The sequence below is a fragment of the Mauremys mutica genome, chromosome 11 (assembly GCF_020497125.1).
Source record: "Mauremys mutica isolate MM-2020 ecotype Southern chromosome 11, ASM2049712v1, whole genome shotgun sequence".
Classification (NCBI taxonomy): Eukaryota; Metazoa; Chordata; order Testudines; family Geoemydidae; genus Mauremys; species Mauremys mutica.
This window is the reverse complement of record NC_059082.1, coordinates 64,654,805-64,677,149: the sequence shown is the minus strand read 5'-3', so window position 1 is coordinate 64,677,149 and position 22,345 is coordinate 64,654,805. Positions and strand designations below refer to the sequence as shown.

At 41.8% G+C, this 22,345-nt stretch overlaps 1 protein-coding gene across 2 annotated transcripts in view; it reads right to left on the bottom strand.

Moving 5' to 3' along the window:
• The window catches only part of PARN (poly(A)-specific ribonuclease), a 152,677-nt gene that overhangs the window by 11,197 nt on the left and 119,135 nt on the right, over nt 1-22,345 (bottom strand). For both annotated transcript variants that reach the window (XM_044979085.1, XM_044979087.1), the window contains exons 22-23: nt 21,483-21,672; nt 10,988-11,178 (exon numbers count right to left, since the gene is read on the bottom strand). In XM_044979085.1, coding sequence (XP_044835020.1) covers nt 10,988-11,178; nt 21,483-21,672 — 381 coding nt within the window. The remainder of the gene's footprint in view (nt 1-10,987; nt 11,179-21,482; nt 21,673-22,345) is intronic.

The window sequence follows — 22,345 nt, the reverse complement described above, 5'->3', positions numbered from 1 at the left end:
GGTACGATCTTTAAATGGTGGTGTGAGAAAATACACTCCAGACTTCATGAGACAGCTTTATATATACTGAAGGCTAACACTGATAAGGGACTTTACAAACTATTAAATACTTTTTAAAAAGTCCATCTACTAGTTAGGCAGATACTATAAAATACAAATAGGGCACAAACTAAACGGTGTGCAACTGTGCTGCTACATTCTGAACAAGCTCTAACAAAGAGGGAACTACGATGATTTCACTTCATGGTCAATGGTGCAAGATCCTGCTTGCTGCCCGATGATTCATTCCAAAGCTGTGAAAAAAACTCTTAGAAAATTAGTAACAATAATTTCAGTGCCAACTAATTAACTGTACACAGTAAGCCACTGCCTACACAGTAACTATCCAAATAAAATCCTGACGCTGGGCTGGGACGCTGTCCAGGATTAGAAGAATTGTGGGAGACACTATTAGCAGAAAGGAAACTATAAGGTAGAAGTTTCCCATTCTGTGGCCCAGCGTCTACCACGATCCTGATATGTGTGGGTAGTCATGAGCAGTGATGAGGAGTAGGGAGGAACAGAAAAGTGAACATAAAACATAGGAAACACACCCCCCCCACCATCCATTTTTGAACTATTCAAATGCAAAAGCAATGTCTGGATCACCACCTGGAGCACCTTCCTTCCAACAGAAGTCTATTAAGAGACAGAAAGTCCACCTTATAATATCTGATAGAGACATTTGTCCATGGCTACGTGGCTGGTCTGCAGATCTCTACAGTGGAAGCGCACAGTGTATTGGCCCACAAGGTTGCCATGGGACTACTAGAATGTGCCTTGATTCCTTCTGGAACAGATGCGCGGGAAGGCTTGTAGGTCTCAATGATACATAGTCTCATCCATAAGAAAGGGATAGTTTGGATACTCTAAGCCCTTGGCATGTCAGAATGAGGGAAATTAACAGGGAGCCTCATCTTTTTGTGGATTCTGTATGCTTGATTAAAAGTCTTTAGTGTTCTCCTGACATCAAGGGTATGCTGCTGCTTCTCGTTTGGATTCTGTCCCAATAGGCAGAATGAATGAAATCAGAGGCTCAAAGGGATGAATGGGTAGGGCTTTCAATCCCAGTGCTAGGTCCCTCTTAGAGAAGATTGGTTGGACTGCTGGCCTGGCCAGTCTGATTGCTCTGAGAAAACCAGATACCTGAAAGTTCTGCAAAGGAGCTAGACCATCCTCTGAATAGTACAATACTTAGAGCTGATACTCAGGATGCTATAGTGCTGGGATGAAGGCTCCATGTGCACCTTTCTGAAGGAAATCCTGAGTAGCCAGAATCCCAGGATTTCTTGGATCTGTGCTGAGCTCTTAGACATGAACTCAGTCCATGCGGAGGAGTAGGCTTTTAGAAAGGAAACTTCCCTGGAATAGAACAGAGTAGAATAGAATCCTGATAACTTTGGAAGATAGCTGCACTCGGCCTAACACTTCCCTTTTGATTGCCAGGCTATCAGATGAAAACTATCTGGGTCTGGAAGGAGGAATGGACCTTGAGAGAGAGAGAGAGAGAGAGAAAGACACCTCATCTAATTGGAAACGGCAACTGCAGTTCCACTGTATATTCCATCAGATTAGAGAACAAGGGTCTCCTTGGTCAATACAAAGTTAGCGCTATCACCCTTACTTTATTTTTGGATCACTTTCCCTAGGAGATGGTATGGCAGGAACACCTATAGCAGACCTAGAGGCCATCTATGTGACAGAACATCTGTCCCCAGACACTTTGCTGGAGTCTGCTTCCCAGGTGAAGAATATTGGCATTTTGCATTCTTGCAATTACCAAACAGGTCAACTGAGGGAAGGCTGAACATCCATGAGATCAGAGTGAAAACTTCCTGGGTTCAGACATCACTTAGTTCACTTTGAGTCCGCTGAGCCAATCTGCCTTTTGGTTCAGCTCTCCTTCCATGTGTATCACTTTTAGGGGAGGGAAAGTCTTGTCTGACCATTCTATTGTCTCCATTGCTTCTGCACATACAGCTACGCTCCTTGTTCCCCTGGGTTGTTTAATATGCAACTGTGGTCATGTTGTCTTGTTGGATCAAGACATGACTGCCTTCTAGGTAGCTCTGGAATCTCAGTAAAGCTAGTTTAACAGCTCTAAGCTCCAACAGTTTGATACTGTGATTCCTTTCTCTGGAGCTCCAGAAACCCTATGTTGTTATTGGTCCCGGAAGTGCACCTCATCCCTTCACCAATGGTGTCTATTGTGAGAACCAGCAGGTCTGGAAGATACACAGGAAGACCCCTGTGGATGTTCTCTGGGACTGTTCCTCATCTTAGGGAATCAAGCATCTGGTCGGGAACCAGTACCTGGTCTTGCATTTGCTCCAGGAAACGGTCCCATCCTCCCAGAAAAAAGACCTGGAGACACCTGAAATGTGACCTCACTCATGGAGAGACCCATATGCAAAAGACCAGAAGGCCCAGTGACTAGAGACACTACGCTATGGTTGGCCTACATGCATTTGTCTAACATGGATATCAGATCTTGGATCTTATGGAATCTGTCTAGTGATGGGTAGATCTTCATCACCAATGTCTCCATCCCCACTCATAGGTGAATTATGTTGGTCAAGGGAATCAGCTTTTCCTGGTATTATTGTGAAGCCATGAGCTTGGAGGTGATCCAGAGTCCAGGCTGCAAAACTGTGCGCTATGGCCTGTGAGATGTACCTTGCTGGACTACTATCAGCTACTTAAGACTCTGGGTGCAAAAGATGGATCAGAAGGAACTGTCATGCTGAGGATTTTGCTGGTTAGGAGGAAAATTAATCTAGCTTTCCTTGGAAACTTCTCCAGATTCCCTGCACTCCTCCAGGGTAACAGTCGTCTCTTGGATACTCTGAGTTGGTAGCAACCAGTGGATTGCTGTGCTGGCTTTGACAGCAAGGGTTGAGACCTCTGTGCAGTCTCAGCTACTAATTTCTCTAATGTTTTCCCCATTAGTTCCTCATATGTAAGTTTGAATGCACAAGATCCATTTAGAATGAGCGATGACTATTCATGGGTATAACATGACAACCTCGTAGCCACTAAATTAGAATCCACTGCTTATCACAAATCATATCAAGTATTTGAACAAGACAGGTCCCAAGACGTCTCACTCCAAGAACGGATCATACCCATGGAAGACGAGCCACTCATTGACCACAAAGGAGACTTGCCTTACTAAACATGTGAAAAACCTTTGGTCTGAACAACTATAGCTGAGGTTTTGCAATTGCTGTGCAGCATGTCATGATTCTTATGGTCTATAGCAGGAGTGACCAACCTGAACCTGAGAAGGAGCCAGAATTTACCAATGGACATTGCCAAACAGCTACAGTAACACATCAGCAACCCCCATCAGCCCCCTCCTCCCCCCGATGCCTGCCGGCAGCCCTGCCAATCAGCACCTCCCCCACCTTCCCCTCCTGCCTGCCAAGATTAGTTGTTTCGCAGTGTACAGGAGGCTCTTGGATGGAGCTGGGAGGAGCAAGGGTGCAGCAGGCTCAGGAAAGGCACACCTTGTCATGTGTCTTTGTTATGGTCACACGCTGAAGTGCTCAAGGCTTTAATGTCAAGCAGGGGAGGGGTGGCAAGAGAGCCACTTTACCTGCCTTTCAGAGTCTAATCCCCTTTCCCTGGCAGATAAGAAAGTGGATGATAAAGAAGGCACTTCCCATTCTGCTGCTGCCTCAAAATCTTAGTCCCTTTCTCTGGCAGAGCGAGGGTCCTCAAGATGAAAACCATACAGACACAATTTCCATTAGGCTGAAGCCTGAGGCAGGGCTGCATAGATGGCACAGGCTTCTCTGCATGCCCAAACATACTGCAGAGTTGGGGATGGGTATGGGGTGTCATATAGAATTCCGAGAAAGATTCTGAATGAGATAAATCCCAGGAAACCCTTCCTCAGGGGCAGAAGGGGTTTAAACCACCAATTTTCACACTATTTCACTTATTAATAAAAGTACCAGGTGCCTTGCAAAGAATACACTTCCTTTTTCCATTCTGGGATCCGGAGTCTCTGGGTTTTGCAGGATTTACCCGAGAGTATCATGAGAAACCCCTCATTCACGGTGAGAGGAAGGGATCTGAGTAGGACCCCAAGTTGTCTTCCCAGGGTTTCTGGGACCCACTTTTGGACTTGTGGGGGGACCAGTAGCCCAAAAAGGGGTCTTAGCTTTTATGGTGCTTTTTTGCCCCAGGACCCCCCTTGGTCAGCTTCTTCATTCTCCCTGTTCTATTCTCTCCCCCTGGTTGGGTTTTTTCTGAGATGGAGTCTCAGCTACTGGGGAAGAGGTGAGGGACACAGCAACATGTTTGTCCGACTCAGAGGCCTGTGCCCAAGCAGAGGCCCATGCCCTCGCAGATGGGAGGTGCTGCAGCAGAGGTTCTGGGCTGGCTGTGACCACTGCAGTGCTCACATTCCAGACCAGGAGGCAGTGTGGAGGCTTGAAAACATGCTTTATCTGCCCCCAAAATGGCTAACAACAACAAATCAAGAAGAGAAGGATGAGAGCAAAACACAATGACACCTAACTGCAGCTGTGGAGGTAGAAGATCTGGCAGCAGGCAAAAGAAGGGGTGTGGCTAGCATAAGCTGTGTTGCAACTTTGAACCGTCTCCAGAAACTGCAGACAAGAGAGGAATAGCTTATAAGTATCAGAATTGCGGGAGAAGCTGAGCATCAAGAACGCTTTCATACAATTACCTTTCAGTGGAAAATAAATGGTCAAATGGACATCAAGACCCTTTCAATTTGCCTTACTATTCTCAAACAAAATCCAACTGGGAGCATGAAAGAATGAGGCTCCATTTATAGATATACTCTACCAAACAGCAAGATCATATCTCCCCGGAGAAAGGGATATATATTATCAGCTGAATGCACTGCAGTTAAGCATTTATTCAAAGCAGAGACCAAGCCTGCATGGTCATCTGAGGAAGATTCACATAATTGCGTAACAGCGTATTCATACTATACCACACATTCAGACATGATCTCACTAAGAGACTTTATACATATATTCGACATGGGAAGCTGGATTTAATCACTGATTGACTACTGATACTTTAAGTCTATAAGTGTATTTTTCACACTTCAGGTAAACATGTAAACTATCAAGTTTCCAAGATCACCTAAATTTAAAGATAGAAACATTTTTGACATTGTTAATCAAAAAAAAGGTTAATCCTGTATAAATTCTTAGTGTCTGCACCATTTCTCATGCCACATTTTTCAATGCTTATTCAGTTACAAAAGCTTGACAGAACTTCATTTCAGAAACCATGAGCCACTATCTTGGGATCTCCCCAAAAGAAAGGTATTTCCACAATTCTTCTAAAAATGATCTGCCACACAATCATAATCCAACAAAGACATGCTCTTAAAAGCTCAAATGCCAAGAAGGCACTCTGTTCTACAGCTCCCAAAGTATAGTACAAGACAATATTTAGCCCTTCCATATTTTTCAAATCTATCACTCACTGAACAGATTTACGATTTAATTCATAATCTGAGGTCTGTCCTACATTATATGGGATACTAATAGGATTGGGAATGTTCACACAAGACTAAGTTAATATGATCCATTAAACAACTTTTTTTGTATGGCTAAAGACTTCAGTGTTTTTGATAATCTAAGATAAAATAAAAATCCTTTGATTTAACTGATTTAATTAAAAAATGAGGTAAACAATTATTGTAGTTCTTATTCATAACTACTTTGAACACTTAAAAAAAGTTAAGAATTAAGCTTCTTCAAAGTAATATTTAAGGTTAAACTCTTTAGTGAAATATGGTAATTTTAGTGTGTATAGCTGGACATTGTTGCCTTTACTATCAGACAATATCTGTACAGCACTTAGCACAATAGAGTCCTGACCCTGCCAGCCTCTGGATGATAGCAGAATATAAATGTTACGTTAGACACACAAAAACTAAATTAAAACAACATTAAGGTTGCAAAACAACGTGCTCAAAAGTTAGCAAACACCAGAATGAAAAGTTACGTCTGCAACCTTAATTCAGCCTCCTTCTGTCTATGCATGATACAGTAATTAATTACACAATTACATACAATTTTTTCCAGAGGAATTTTGCCATTTTCAGTGCACAGTGGACTTGCTCTGGGGATGAACCAGGGCTAGTAAAGACGACTTGTCTGTAGAACCCTTGCCTCATATATTGCAGGTTGGAAGGCATATAGTGAATGAGACAAGGGATTGCAGGAAGAAAGGAAGGTCTCATGGATAAGGCAGCTGAATGCCATCCACAGGTGATCACTGCATGTTCCTCATTTTCTGGGTGCCTAACTTGAGAGCCTGGGTCTGATTTGCAGAAGTGTTGAGAACTCAACTGCAACTAAAGCCAATGGGAGCTGTGTTTTGAACATATAAGACTCAGGTCTTAGGCACCTTAAATTGGGCACCCAAAATTAGGGCATACTTTTGACATTAATCTTTTTTTGTCTCCTAGAATCATACGGTTGGAAGAGACCTCCGGAGGTCATCTAGTCCAATCCCCTGCTCAAAGCAGGACCAACACCAACTAAATCGTCCCAGCCAAGGCTTTGTCAAGCTGGGCCTTAAAAACCTCTAAGGATGGAGATTCCACCACCTCCCTAGGTAACCCATTCCAGTGCTTCACCACCCTCCTAGTGAAATAGTGTTTCCTAATATCCAACCTAAACCTCCCCCACTGCAATTTGAAACCATTGCTTCTTGTTCTGTCATCTGCCATCACTGAGAACAGCCATGCTCCATCCTCTTTAGAACCCCCCTTCAGGTAGCTGAAGGCTGCTATCAAATCTCCTCTCACTCTTCTCTTCTGCAGACTAAATAAGCCCAGTTCCCTCAGCCTCTCCTTGTAAGTCATGTGCCCCAGCCCCCTGATCATTTTCGTTGCCCTCCGCTGGACTCTCTCCAATTTGTCCACATCCCTTCTGTAGTGGGGGGACCAAAACTGGATGCAATACTCTAGGTGTGCCCACACCAGTGTTGAATAGAGGAGAATAATCACTTCCCTCGATCTGTTGGCAATACTCCTACTACAGCCCAATATGCTGTTGGCCTTCTTGGCAACGAGAGCACACTGCTGACTCATATCCAGCTTCTCGTCCACTGTAATCCCCAGGTCCTTTTCTGCAGAATTGCTGCTTAGCCAGTCAGTCCCCAGCCTGTAGCAGTGCATGGGATTCTTTCTTCCTAAGTGCAGGACTCAGCACTTAAACTTGTTGAACCTCATCATATTTCTTTTGGCCCAATCCTCCAATTTGTCTAGGTAATGCTGGACCCTATCCCTATCCTCCAGCGTATCTACATCTCCCCCACTTAGTGTCATTTGCGAATTTGCTGAGGGTGCAATTATTAATCATCTGGATGATGGGATTAAAGATGTGGAACAAAACCGGCCTCAAGACCGACCCCTGGGGCACTCCGCTTGATACTGGCTGCCAACTAGACATTGAGCCATTGAGGAGGGAGGGATAGATCAGTGGTTTGAGCATTGGCCTGCTAAACCCAGGACCAAGTCACATGTGAGTAGCTCAATAACGAACCTGCAAATGTACTCTGTAAGAAGTACATGTAAAACACACTATTATGAACTGCTATTAATATGGAAACCTGCAAATGTATCTAAATAGCTTTCAGATGTTTGAGAAGCCAACAATCAGTTCTCTAACAATCTAATTCAAAACTTTAGTTCAAAATACTCAAATTGTGGAGGTTATAAAGTATTAATATGCAAGTCAAAAGGAAGGAACACCCATACAAAGGGTTGGTCTACACTAAAAAGTTAGATCAGCATAGCTACATCTCAGGGGCGGGAAAAATCCACACCCTCGTGAGACATAATTTAGCCAACCTAACCCCCGGGGAAGACGGCACTAGGTTGAGGGAAGAATTCTTCTGTCAATCTAGGGACTGCCTCTTGTGCAGGTGGATTACCTACCATGGTACCCCTCCCAATGTGGTATTCAGTGCGTACACTGAAGCGCTAAGCAGGACAGCTGCAGCACTGCAGCTCTGCCGCTATACTATTTTAAATTTTAAATATTTTAGTGCTGTAGAGTCTTACAAGCAAATTAGAATACAAACTACAGCTACAGCTGAGCCCATATGGAAGATACACACAGAACACTGGGTATGTTTATTTAAACACTTACAGCTCTAGGCTTGTTTTCTTTTTCTTTTTTTTGGGGAGGAGGGGGTTGGAAAAGTTGATTTTGGTTTACTTTTTTCACAAATATAATTAACTTTCAAATTACACATCTTCATACCAAGACACAAACAAGACATGCATGCATACATACATTACATGGCAAAACAAAGTGCTCCTTTACTGTTTAGACAAATCCAGAATTTGGCAGTACATAACCAAAAAGATTTTTGCAACCTACAATAAGGTGGGTCAGCTAAAATGTTCTACTCATCCTCCAATGTCCAACAGACACGAGAACACCACAACACTGGCAACTTACATTTTGCTCCTTTAGGAAACATTGACAACATTTAATAATGTGGCACTGGTCCCTAAAAGCTTTTTGATATGCTGTACATACAACCTAAAGATTTGTTTAAACTGTAGGCCATTTTCACAAAGCTACTTGCTAAACAGAGTGATTAATATGCAACGCTTGAACCTGTGAGCATGCCAAAACTTTCACATGATATCTGTGACTGAAATTGTACAGATACTGAATAAACTGGTTAACAGCAGTGTTCCCTTTACTATGAAAAGAATATTCCCCTCAATGCTTACATTTCCTTTTCCTTTTCATCCAGTAGAGTCATGACTGTGCACTCTGCCTTTCAAGTACGTAATGAAGTGACACTTGCATAAAAATGAAAGCAAATGTGGGTGCACCTCAATGATTGTTGACAAAGTTTAGATTTGACAACATGTTTATTGCTGTCATAAATAGTGTCCACAGATTCTACCATCAGGTTTAAGCTATACAAGTTAATACCACCTGAACAGAATAACTCTGAACTGCTCGGTAGTTCAGACGATTGGCCAGTACTAATTTGGAAAACAAAGCAATAGTGGCATACTTACGTTTCAAATTAAATAATTCTGATATTTGGGAAAGTATTAATAACTTCTTATATTTAACCTAATTATATTTAATATGCTGCAAATATCTCTATAAAAAGAGAAAAAATTACAATGGATGACATCAAGGCAGGGTAGGAAGGTACTATCACAATTCCTACTTTTTGTATCTTTGTTGCTTTATCTAGATTCAGCTGCTGGATTTGTTCATCGAAACACAAAAGTAACAAGATCCCTATAACCTTATTATATACCTCCCTTTGTAAGAAGTACATGTAAACAAACACACTATTATGAACTGCTATTAATATGGAAACTTTGTTCGTAAGTCAGTTCAGCATCCCTACTGCCTTCAAAAACAAGTATTCACCTGCCCTTAATTAACAGGAGGTAAGTGCACACAATGAAAGAGGAAGTCACCTACTGTTAATCCTATTTGTCAATAGGCTCTTAGTCTTCATGAAGTGGCCAACACTACATTAATCCCAGACACACATCAAATAAATCCGTAATTTGTTTTAGATAGCTAAAAACAGAAGTCACTTAGGCATGACCATCATTTCAGAATCCTTATGACGGGATAATAAAGCTATTACGAGAAAGAGGACTCTATATTTAATAAATCACATTTTTATTCCAAATTAAAGTGTAAAGAATTTACCATTTAACATTTTGCTGGACTCCAAATGTTTATTTAGAGTAATAAGAAAAACCAATTTATGTATGACATGACATATGACATCCACTTAGCTATACTGAAAATGGGAAATGGTCAGATTTTTCCTCTTCTACCTGGTGATAGAGAGGAAAGATGCTTCTTTAAGCCAGGAGATGAGTTTGCTTACGTTAAATAGGCATTGACATTTTCGGAGCTAGGGAGAGAACATGTAATATCTTTAGGGATGACCTGCTTCATATTATGGGAAACTAAACATGATCGACAACACGTATACACATGCTCTAGTTGGAGGATTTTTTATGAGGTGGACATTATGGTGTGGAATACAGAGCTCAAGGTTGGCGATTCAGAATGCCCCAAGTTCTGATGTCTGACTTGATGTGTAACCTTATGAAAGTCTCTTCATTTCTCTGCCTCGGTTTCCCCATATGTAAGATGTATTTTATTTATTTACCTTTCACGATGTTTTAGGAATCAGTTAATGTTGTGTAGTGCTTTGAGTATTTAAAACCCTAGTAAGTGCTAAATAATATTAAAAAAAGAGGAGTTCATGAACTTAATCAGGGAACCTGGAAGATTTATTAAAAGCTGAGCATATTTGCAATCTATATAAAAGACCAGCTAACAAAATACAACCAATGATGTCTCAGCTTAAACTATGCCAAGTTGATAAATAAGACTCCATCCACTCAAGCCAATAGACTAAAACAAAAAGATAAGTCTTGCAATATGCACAGGTTTGTTGGACTGATTGGGGAAAAATTGCAGAATCATGCTTCCAGTACCCAAATTTTCAAATTTCCATAGCATAAGCAAAAGTGTCCCAGATTACTCTAATTGTCAAGAGAGTGCATAGCCACACATTGGGAGAAAAAATTAGCTGAGATCACCAAGATTATCCCCACAGAGGCCTTTATTTTATAATAGAAAGTAATCTTCTAGTAAATGACCCGCCCCGCCCCCCCAAGCTTTCTTCTGGCCCAAAATCGAAGTCACAAATATTTCAAGTTTCTATCTTGTTGGCAATTTTTTTTTTACACTGATCAATGCAATCCCATAGTTTGCAATTCAAAATGGGCTTTAAATTAAAGCACTGTCTTAAGATAGATAACTATATGGATAAAAGCAATGTTTAACACTCAAAAGACATCTTGCACCTTAGGGTTAAGGTGGTTCCAAATAGAAAAAGGACAAAAATGAACAGTCAGACACATTGCTCTTACCTGTTGGATCTTGCTCCTTGACTTTTTTGAACTTTTTGGCTCTCTTCCTTCCCTCTGGAACAGACTCTGCATAGCAATCTGTTTCATCAAGCTCTGTGTCTTGGATTTCTCTCTCTTCCATATCATCAGAGCCAGTTTCCTCTTGAATAGGACTCATACTTCTTTTTCCAATTGTGCTGGTAGCTGTAAAACTGAAATTAAAAAAAGCAAGACAACATGGTCATCCTGATAGAATGAATACAGCAAGAGTATTTAATGAAGCAGGTGGGTCTGTCTATTTTTAATTTTTGTATACAGCATTCATGGGCCAGCTATAAATTTTAGTAATAATGACAGTTCACCATATCGACTGCATAAATTGTCTGGAAAATAATGCAGTCTTAAAATTAACTTGCCGGGTGGAAGATTTGTCTAGCACCAGTGTTCCATAAAAGTCATTCACAATTTCATCTTTTTTAAATGCAGAATGATCCGTTCTTTGTGCAAGAATATTTTATATTTTCCCCATACTTTGATCAGGACATTTTTTAGCTCCATAAAAACACTGATTAAACTCATATCAAAGACAACTGTATTTTATGAAGACACTGTAATGGTTTAACATATCTTCAGACTCAGCTACAAAAGCAGTCTCAGGGCAACACCAGTAGACACTGAAAAATTGTTCTATTTGTTATGGCTCAGATGTATATGAAATTAACATTCTACATGCTCACTTTTCATGTCTCCTTTGGACTGTAAGTAATCTGAAGAATATTTGTTGGGTAAAAGAGATGAACCCATCAACAATTAAGATCAGGTCTTAAAAAGTAAAGATTTCCTGCATGTAAAATCTATATATAAAAATAAAATTGCACCTTCTCTTGTTTCTCTATAAACTACTTACCCATAATATAGTCTAAATTTATCAAGACTTGATTAAAAAACCATGGTCTGAAGAGAATAACCACCACATTTTATTCAGAATGCACTGAAATTATACTGCACAAGACAGTTTCAAGCTTTTAATTCCACTGTAATTTGCCATTAGAGCAAACATTCTTGGACATAAAACCAAGGTTAGCAAATATGAGCAATGCAGTACTAAAGTAACCTAGCTCAAAGAACAATTACTGTAATGTAATTGCTGTGTATCTGGATATCAGATGTTTGCTTAAAAAATACTGTGTACATTTTAATGCTTTTTAAACAAGCCATTTTAAATATTATACTAAATTCATGCTTATGAAGCTTCTAATTTTCTGTTAATTTAAAATGACATCTCACACTGCAGTATTCACCAGTTCCTAAACAAACACTCTTACATAAATCAAAATGTAACATCTTCGTTAAAAAGCATGGTATCACAGGGCTTTTTTCCACTTAACAAGGAAATATGGCTCTCCAACAATCCTTTAGATTAATTCCTGTTTAGTTGTATTTTTTGGCTTCAAGATGAAATATTTTTTGTAGTGGATTCTGCAGAACTTCTCTCTACTTGAGACTGGCTTCTATTCGGATACCCAAAGGCACTAAAATATGAAATATATGATTAAACATCATGCTCTTACTTCCACTTCTGGGCCACACACACCGCCTGGTCTGAATGAATAGCTGGATTCTCCTCTCAATAGTCAGAGAGGAGAGGCCTTCCTTTGGGGACTCTTACAAGATCTCATTAAGTCACACCATGACTACCATTAACAAACACTTGAAGGCTATTTAGCTATAAAAATTCAGATGGCCAAAAAAGCAGAAGAGAACTATTTACCATATATATCCACTCTCAACATAATAGTAAATCTGGATTTGGAGTTTTAGACTAAAACTGAAGTGACAGAAGAGAAGGCACGATAAGAGGTTACAGGCATTCACAAAACTAAGAACCCAACCATGATTTAAGACTTCTTCTAAAAAATAGCTACCGGTACATAAAAAAAATTCAACTTCTGAGGAAAAGTATTAGTTCCAATGAACGAAAGAAATGAAAGTGTTGGGGAAAGGAGGGATGAGAGAGATTGAATAGTTATGTATTCTGATCCCATAGTTTGCAGGGGTACTCAAAGCACCTGGATCTTAGAAGAGAACCTGTTGTCTTTTCACAAAACACGTTTTAAACCAGGATCATGACCCTCCCACACAGCTGCATGGAAAGAGTTGCTGCAGCAACATAGGAATGTGAGTGTTGCTGCAGCACACTAATAATCTGGCTAAAGATTCTGGGTTGGTGGCTGAAGAGCCTTCTTCCTCTGAGTACACTAAAAAGGATGACCAAATTTCTAAATAACTATTCTCTTTTTGGTGCTGCTCTTGATTACGTACTTGGTATGAAAGATTTTCTATTAAAAGGACATTTTACTATACTATAATTTCATAGGAGAGCCTTATTTTTCCAATAATGTGCAATATAAAGCCTAGCTAACAATAAAAAAAACTGTCGTTCTGTTTAAAATGTGTATTTTTTTACTGGAGCATTAAGTAATCAGGTCAGAGGATCTCTAGGAAGCTGGAATTTTGTCAGAACATTAAATCTCTTTAATAATTTCCTCCCAAAACTATCCAATTTCTGGACAAAACCACCACATGTGCAAGTATGTTCCCCTGTCCCTGAGGCTCCAACACAGTGCGCCACCCTACCAGCAAAAATAGGATTGATCTCTACATGGAGTCAAATGCAATCTTTACAGAAATTTCTTTGTGAGATACACAAATTGAAGATGTATATCCCCTTTCAAATGTAGAGATCCACTCATCCAGAGCAACTGGTTTGTCCAAATCCCTCTCCCATCTTTTCATCTGGGCTGTTTTCTTATAAACATCTTTCAATTGAAATTGTGTGCACACAAGTGCATGCGTGTGTGTGTGTGTATATGTACGTATATCAGCTTTATTGCCCTTTTCATAATATTTTAATTTCAGGTATCTAAGTGTTTGCTCAGCCCTATTGCTTATAAAAGGTTAAACTTTCATTTCCTCTCTTTTACTTTCTTATGCACTTTTCAATCCTGTACATTTACATCTATATTCCAAACAGAAAGTTCTTTAACCAAACTCTCTTCAAGAATTCTCATTTTTTGACATACGATGCTTTATTATAAGGATCCCCCTCATTACTGCCTTTCCAGCATTGAGCTCCTCCTTATAATTTTCTTCTACATATTTCTGGACATTTTCTTCCAGCTTTTGAATTCTAATGCAGTCATACAACAAAGCTCTATTCAACCACCAGGCCCTTTGTTTTTCCAATGAGTTCCAATCTTTTAATCTAATATATACATGGGGAATAATCAGACTGTGTTATAAACACCCAGATTATCTTTTTTGACCAAATTAGCCAAAGTCTTAGAAATAAAAATCATATCAATCCTGGAATGAGATCCAAAAGTAGAGAATGTGTATGGTCCTTGATATCTGGATTCATTTCCTGCCAGACATCCATCAGATCCTCATTTTTTAAGTGATGCAACAAATTTGCATTTAACTCCTCCTGTACACCCTCCATGTACATTGCATTGATCCAGAAGTGGTATTAAGCACCTCACTAAAATCTCCCCTTCCCACCCCCCGCACCCCAGAGTAATATCCTCTTCCATACAACTTCCTAAATCCCTTTAAAAAAAAAAAAGAATAAAACTTGATTAGAAGCCATCAATTTGCTAAGGTGATGAGTTGTCCTCAACAATAAAAGAGACATGTTTAACAAAGAACACTGCCACTCCTCTTCTATTAGATTGCTTTGGAGACACATACGGTAGCTGTATCCAAGACATATTCAGGAATTTGTCAATTTTTTCATGTATTCCCTGTAAATAAATTAGATTAGAAAAATCCTTTTTCAGTGGCAGAATTCCCTTTTCCTTTTTATTGGATTGTTCATCATTTAGCATTAACAATCATTACAATATTAAACTCTCCCGAGTACCAAGTGTGCTCTTCTTACCCAGAACATTACCTTTTGTTGAAAGCAGTTAGACCAACCAGCCAAATGCCAGGTTTTCATTACATTGCATTTATTCTTTAAATAAGACATTTTAGATGGAGTTATCATATAGACAGTATCCCACAAATACTGTTTTTCTCCTTCTAATTCCTATATTGTTATACCCAGCCTCATTCGGAGTTTGATTTCCTGTAAACTTTTAAATTCTGAGCTCTAATATACTTTTTATTAAAACACATAATATTTAACATTTGTCTGTGTTCTAGGACAAGAAGCAATGGGCTTAAATTGCAGCAATGGTGGTTTAGGCTGGACCTTAGGAAAAAATTCCTCACCGTCAGGGTAGTTAAGCACTGGAACAAATTGCCTAGGGAAGTTGTGTAATCTCCATCATTGGAAGTTTTTGTCTAATCTGTTCTTAAATGGTTTAGTTATTACTAGTCCTGCCTTGAGTGCAGGGGACTGTAGTAGATGACCTACTAGGTCCTCTCCAGGCCTATGCTTCTGTGATGCTATGATTCTCTTACACCCTGCTTCCCTCCCTCTCTATGCATTCCATCATTGTTGCCTGGTGCCCTATAGCTGAAGGAGCCGTGTCTCTCCTTACTTCCTCCATGGGAATGTTAATTCCCTGCTGAACTGTTTTATTTAAAATATTCCTGAAAATTTTTGGGGTAGACAAAAGGCATTATATACTGTACAGTACTGTACTGTGGCTGGAAAGTGCTCCTGGCTTACCTCACACAGGTACAGCTCACTGCAGGCAAGGACGCTAGGAAGCATCTTCGCAGCAGCAGCAGCTTCCCCGGAGAAGAATAGGCGCTGACCTTGCCGGGGGATGATCCAGACCTGCCTCTTCCTGTCCCCTCTCCACTCCAGGCCCACCTCTTCCCACCCCCACTCCACCTCTTCTCTGGAGCATACCGCATCCCTGCTCCTCCCCCCCGCCCCAGAAAGTCCTAAGTGCCGCCAAACAGCTGTTTGGCAACACTTAGGAATTTCTGGGAGGGAGGGCGAGGAGCGGAGATGTGGCGCTTCCCCACTCCTCCTCCTCCCTCCCAGAAAGTCCTAGGGTCCCGGCCGCCGGCCCCGCTCAGCCCGCTGTTGGCCTGGATGGATGGAACCCCGGGCCGGCATCGGGTTGAGCGGGGCCAGTGGCTGGAACCCCGGCTGGCAGGAGCCGCCGGACGGAACTCCAGACCAGCAGCGCTGCCGCTCTGGGGTCCCGGCTGCTGGCCCCACTCAGCCTGCCGCTGCTCTGGGGTTCTGGCTGCCGGCCCCTTGCCAGCCAGGGTCCTGGCCACTGGGACCCTGGCCGGCAAGGGGCCGGCAGCCAGAACCTAGAAGTGAAAGTAAGGCGGAGCGTGCACGCTCGGAGCTGGCTGATGCTGTGGCGCTCCGCTGCAGCTGGAGGCATGGCACGTGGTGCGCTCCCAGCTGAGGTCCTGCTGGCTGCCGGAACTCTCCAGCAGGCTGGCGCTGGCGGCCCTGTGCACTGGACTAAGCAGCAGGCAGTCAGGCTGGTTACCAGGGCACTACAGGCACGTGCCAGCCCTGCGGCATGCACAGCTGCGGCCCCTCGGGGGGGAAGGGAACGTCAGGCCGGGGGTCTTCTGCCACCACCCCCCATTTGACTGCAGATGCAGTGTCCCCACACAGCTGGCCCACAGCTCCCTTGGCAGGAACAGGAACAGAGTGGGGCAGGGACCCATCCAGCATCCAGGTAACCCGGCTGCAACCGGGACTGTCCCAGGCCAGCCCCAAGTCCCCGCCCTGCCAAGGACTTCCCCCCACCCACACACCCCAACCCCCTGCCCTGAGCCCTCATGCCACCCAACCCTGACTCCTGCACCCCCATGCTCCCAGCCCTGACTCCTGCATCATCCACATCCCCATCCCCTGCCTTGAGTGATCCCCCCACACCCACACATCCCCAGCCCCTGAGCTCCTCCCCCCAAGGGGGGTTGCAATATGACAGTACCTGTAAGAAATTTAACTTACTTGCACCCCTGCTGAAACCCCAGACCAGCAGCGGACTGAACGGAGCCAGCGGTGGGCTGAGTGGTCATCCTGCTGCTGGTCTGGGGTTCCGGCCGCCGGCCCCGCTCAGCCACTGCCAGCCTGGGGTACCGGCAGTCAGCCCAGAGCTCTGCTCCTGGCCTCGACCCAGCACTCTTCAGTCACCCCCTGCTGTAGCCCACATTGGAAAACTCAGCAAGAAAAAGCGAGGGCAAGGATCACACTAAACTGATAAGATCAGCATTTTAATTTTATTTTAAATGAAGCGTCTTAAATATTTTAAAACCCTTATTTACTTTAAATGCAACAACAGTTTATTTATTGTGACAGGGTCAGGCCAGATGGCTACAGGAGAGTGATAGAAGGCAGATATATTAGCCCCAGGTTAAGTAGGTTCCCTTTCCCTGGGTAAGGTAACAGGGAAGGTTCCAGAACAATCAGCAGCTTTCTGGAAACAATTAAGGCAGACAGGCTGATTAGAACACCTGCAGCCAATCAAGAAGCTGCTAAAATCAATTAAGGCGGGCTAATCAGGGCACCTGGGTTTAAAGAGGAGCTCACTTCAGTTTGTGGTGCGCTTGTGAGGAGCTGGGAGCAAGAGGCGCAAGGAACTGAGAGTGAGAGGATGTGCTGCTGGAAGACTGAGGAGTACAAGCGTTATCAGACACAGGAGGAGTTGACCCGGACTGTGGGTTCCACAAGAGGGGAAGATCTCTGAGGCAAGTAAATCCGCCAATAAGTGCAGAACCCACCAAGGTAGAGGAGGAACTTTGTCACATTATAAAATATAGATTTATAGAGAGAGACCTTCTAAAAACGTTAAAATGTATTACCAGCATGCAAAACCTTAAATTACAGTGAGCTTGGCACACCACTTCTGAAAGGTTGCCTATCCCTGTTCTAGAGTGACATCGAGAAGGAGCTAGCATCTATTCAACTCAGACATCTTAATTGTACAAGGTGAGCGCAATGCATGCAGTGGTCCCAAGAGTTACCCAGAATGGAGCAGCTGTGTTGAGAATTTTGCGTATGGCAAGACAAACAGCAGAAGATTGCAACTCATGAAATAAGCAACTGTAAATGACTTACTATTACTAAATACCCTTTTCAAGCACAAACCATCATGGTGATGGATTGGGACACTGCCAGATTTTCAGACTCAATACCAAATAGACTTCATCATGATCTCGATGAGGTGATGTTCTGTTGTGACAGGAAGTCAATCCCTCAGGAAGGCTAACATAAGATCTCATCATAAGTAAGTAATAGCCACCATAAAGATCAAATTGTGACGCAAGAAACAACCAGCAAGTGACTTCAGAGTCCACTGTAATGTTGATAAACGGAAAGTCTGTGAAAGTAGTAAAATTCAAGATGACTGAACAAAAGCTGCAAGCTGCTGAACCTCTACAAGGGTGACATAGATCAGATGCACAGGAGATGTAATGCTCTATTACATACACCACAGATGTATGTGCTCTATTACATATACCTCGGGAAACAGATCCTAGAGCAGCAGCCTTGGATCACAGAGAAGATTATCAAGTTGTGTGATCAATGAAGGAAGCTAAGAGCACAAAGCAAGATGGATCAAATGGCAAGCAAGAGAGCAAGCACTTCCGTGTGATGTGAGAAAGATTGAAGACGCAAAAGAAGACTGGCTTGACAACAGTGCATCACACTATTATGGCAAATGCCACAAGAAAGGCCTACCAAAATATCAAGACTCTTTCAAAAAGTTTCCCTGAAGGAAAAATACCATTTTCACCCATTAAGTGAGGTAAGTATAACTTGAGACTTGTATAATATGAGCAAAAAGAATTTTAAGTTGGAAGTGAGGCAGAGATCTATGTCAGAAGCTTGACTTATGCCACTGAACCTCCTATGATCGAAGAACTTGATGAAGCAATGCAGACACTGAAAAGTAATAAAGTCCTTGAAGTGGATAATGTACAAGCAGAACTACTTGTAATTAAAAGTGGTGAAGAGGCATTCAACAGGCTTGTCAATGTGATTTGAGAATTTGGAAGAGGGCAAAGGACTTCGACACAGTCCCTGATGGTTCCTATATATAAACGGGGGACCCCGCTGTTAATGGAAATTAATGCAGAATCTCATTATTGACACACCCTAACAAAATGCTACCGGACATTATCCTGAAGAGAATTGCATCTAATATTGTGGTTGAAGAACAAGCTGGGTTTAGACCCAAAAGGGGTACACTGAAGGAGATATTGGGGAGGCATCCTAGCACCCGTGGCTGTTCCTACATTTGGACAAAGTATTTGTTGTTAAATGTAAAGGTGTCATGAGTGAGTATGAAATGTAAAATGAAATTGCTTGCGGCAGTCTCTCATCTTCAATATCTTGCTATAAAGATGAGACATGGATAGCAAGAAAAGAAGACATTAAAGAGACTTTTGGCCTTCAAACTGAAATGCTACAGGCAATTTCTGCACACTAGTTATATCTCACATATGATTAAAGAGAAGGAAATCACCCAAATGTACAGCCTAACTGGCATGATTCCTGGTATTAAGATGACCAGATAAAGAAAACTTGAATTTGCAGGACATGTGGGTAGGGTGGGTCTGATGAGTGGAAGAAGATTGCCAAAGCTAGTTTTGCAGGGACTGGTGTCAGAAGGCACCCACAGGGAGTGTGGATCAATGTGGCTGACTGGATGGACATGGTATGGCATCAAGGCTGAGTGAAGATCATAAAATGTGGAGAAAGATTAGCCACCAGTGACTCCCATGTGTTGTGTTTAGCGTACATTGTGAAGTGACTATGTATGCATGTACCTATGAAATAAAGTCCCATCTGTCTTCCTTGCTAGCTAGCCCATTATCAACTATTCAGGCCACTGGACTTTAATTTGGGACATGGATTTTGCTAACAAGAAAATATGCAATACATTCTGCCCTTTAAAGACCAAAACACAAAAAATGGGGGGCTGGGAGAGAGGAGAGGGGAGCTGTAATAATGCAGTCCTAAACCATGGTGAACACAGCAGTATCAACATACCTCAGAACTCTTCCCATATTACCGGATTACCTATGCTACCTAAACCTATAGGATGTACAAACTGTGTGAAGATGGATTACAGCAATACAGTTTATTTTACTGTATAAATTCTACTCCTAGATCAATTCATTTCACAGAAACATTAAGTAACTGAGGCTTCATAAACTTTAGAAGTCCTATAGTAGATTGTGTAACATGCCTTTCTCATTATTCATGCTCCCTCATACTGAATACCCAAAACTATGAAACACCATTTTTTGGAAAACCTAGATTAACTCCTCATCCCATCTCCCCAAAGAATCACTTGTGCTCCTCCTTCTCTCCTAAACATTCCTCACAAACTTTTAAACATGCATCAAAATGTGACAAGCATCCAAAACACCTGTTTTGTTCATATTAAATATAAACACTCATCTACAGTGTAAGTATAAAACCTGTTTTTAATGATTTCTTACTGTGAGAGAAGCCAGTTTTCTGTATTGCAAAATCCAACACATTCACAGGAGGAGGGGGCGTGGAAGCTACAGATCACCACATTATTCGTACAAAAGGAGAAGGAAGCAGAAAAAGCCCAGCAGTTCAGAATCAGTTTTGCTCCCTATTCGTACCTTCTCCCATCCTGTAAAAACATCAGGCCTGCAGCTCCCTTGAGATTTTTATAAATTTAAGAAGGAATCTATGAAACAGTGCAGCAGAGACTTTCAAGGACAAATCAGAGATTATATGAATTACAGTAACACTTAGAGGCCTCAGACCTCAAAATTGCACTAGACAGTGTACAGTGAGATTCCTTTTTCTGAAAAGCTCAATCTAAACAGACAAGACAAAGCAAACAAGAAACAGACGCAAGTCATACAGCAATTTACTGTGCCAGGATTACAACACAGTTTTCCTGACTCAGTCCAATGGATCATTAATGAGGGCAAAAATTCATGGCAACCCTTTAATTTTCACTAGAGACTCAAACAAAATCTAACCTAAAAAATAGGTGGTTAATCAAGGTAGTCACATAAAGAATTATTTCTATTCTTCCTCCCCACTTTTAGAAAAACAGAAGGAATTTTCATTATGATTGTTCAGTTGGCTGTTTCCCAGGGAGTGATAGAGTATGTATTACCGTGTGCTAGCACTTTGGAAAGTCAGCCACAAGACACTGATAGCAGTATGAGAGGGAGCAGCTCAGGGCTTGTCTACACTGGCACTTTACAGCGCTGCAATTTCTCGCTCACGGGTGTAAAAAAAACACACCCCGAGGTCAGCAAGTTTCAGCGCTGTAAAACACCAGTGTAGACCGTGCACCAGTGCTGGGAGCTGAACCCCTCGTGGAGGTGGGTTTTTCAGAGTGCTGGGAGAGCTCTCTTCCAACGCTCTGCCACGACTACACAAGCCATGTTAAAGCGCTGCCATTGTAGACTAGCCCTCAGTTTCCAAATCTTAAGAGAAGCCATCCAGAGCTGCTGAAATTAAGGATAAGTTGTTTTCTTTCCATGTGTTTTATTATTATTATTTTTACTTATGAAAGGCTCTCACCTGTTAACACAGTAGTACCGACTCTGGGGAATGTATGGTGTGTATTGCGTTTTTAACCGCTTTCTCTCCATCTCCTTCCAACTATCTTCTGTCCACTTTCTTTTTGCCTGTTTTTCTTCATGTTTTTTCTCAACATATTCTGCATAGGTCTGGATCCTATAACTTTCAGCATACCTGCTGGTGTTTACAGCTATGGGGAAGAAGAGCATTGGATATTATGTACAGAACAGCCTTTAAATACAGCCTTCCCTTCCCTGAAATAACTTAAAGAAGGTGGAGTGAACAGCTACACAATTCAAAGTTCAACTGATAGTGGTAAGGAAATGCAATAAGATCCTGCTAATTTTATGATAAATACTTCGGGAATGCAGGATGCACAAGAAATAGATCTATTATGGAACTGTAAAGGAGAACTTCCAAGTAAGAGTTCCCATATTTTGCAGTCATCTATCTAGGACAAGGAAACTAGTTTGCAGGAATGGAGATTTCCATCCTTGCTCCCAGGAGATGGAAGTTTAAATATGACACTCATGGATACAATAGCCTACATTTACCCACACCAAGTACAGTAGGACGTGCTACATTCACATTCATCCTCCTCTGCTGAAGGAAACAAGTTGTTTTGTACCCTCTTAATTCACATTGTTGCACGATAGAATATTTGTACTGTTAGCACTGCTCACAAAAATGGGCCTCACAAAAGGGGTTCATCGGTTTGAAGATTTTTTAAAAAAATGAGAAACCATCAAATCTTCTGTCATTATCCCTTCCAGATTGCTTATTGGCAGAAAAGCCTTCCTGGAATTTTTCCTTTAAGTCTCATTACTTAACCCAACAGGTTTATTTCACAAGTTTGCCAAGAA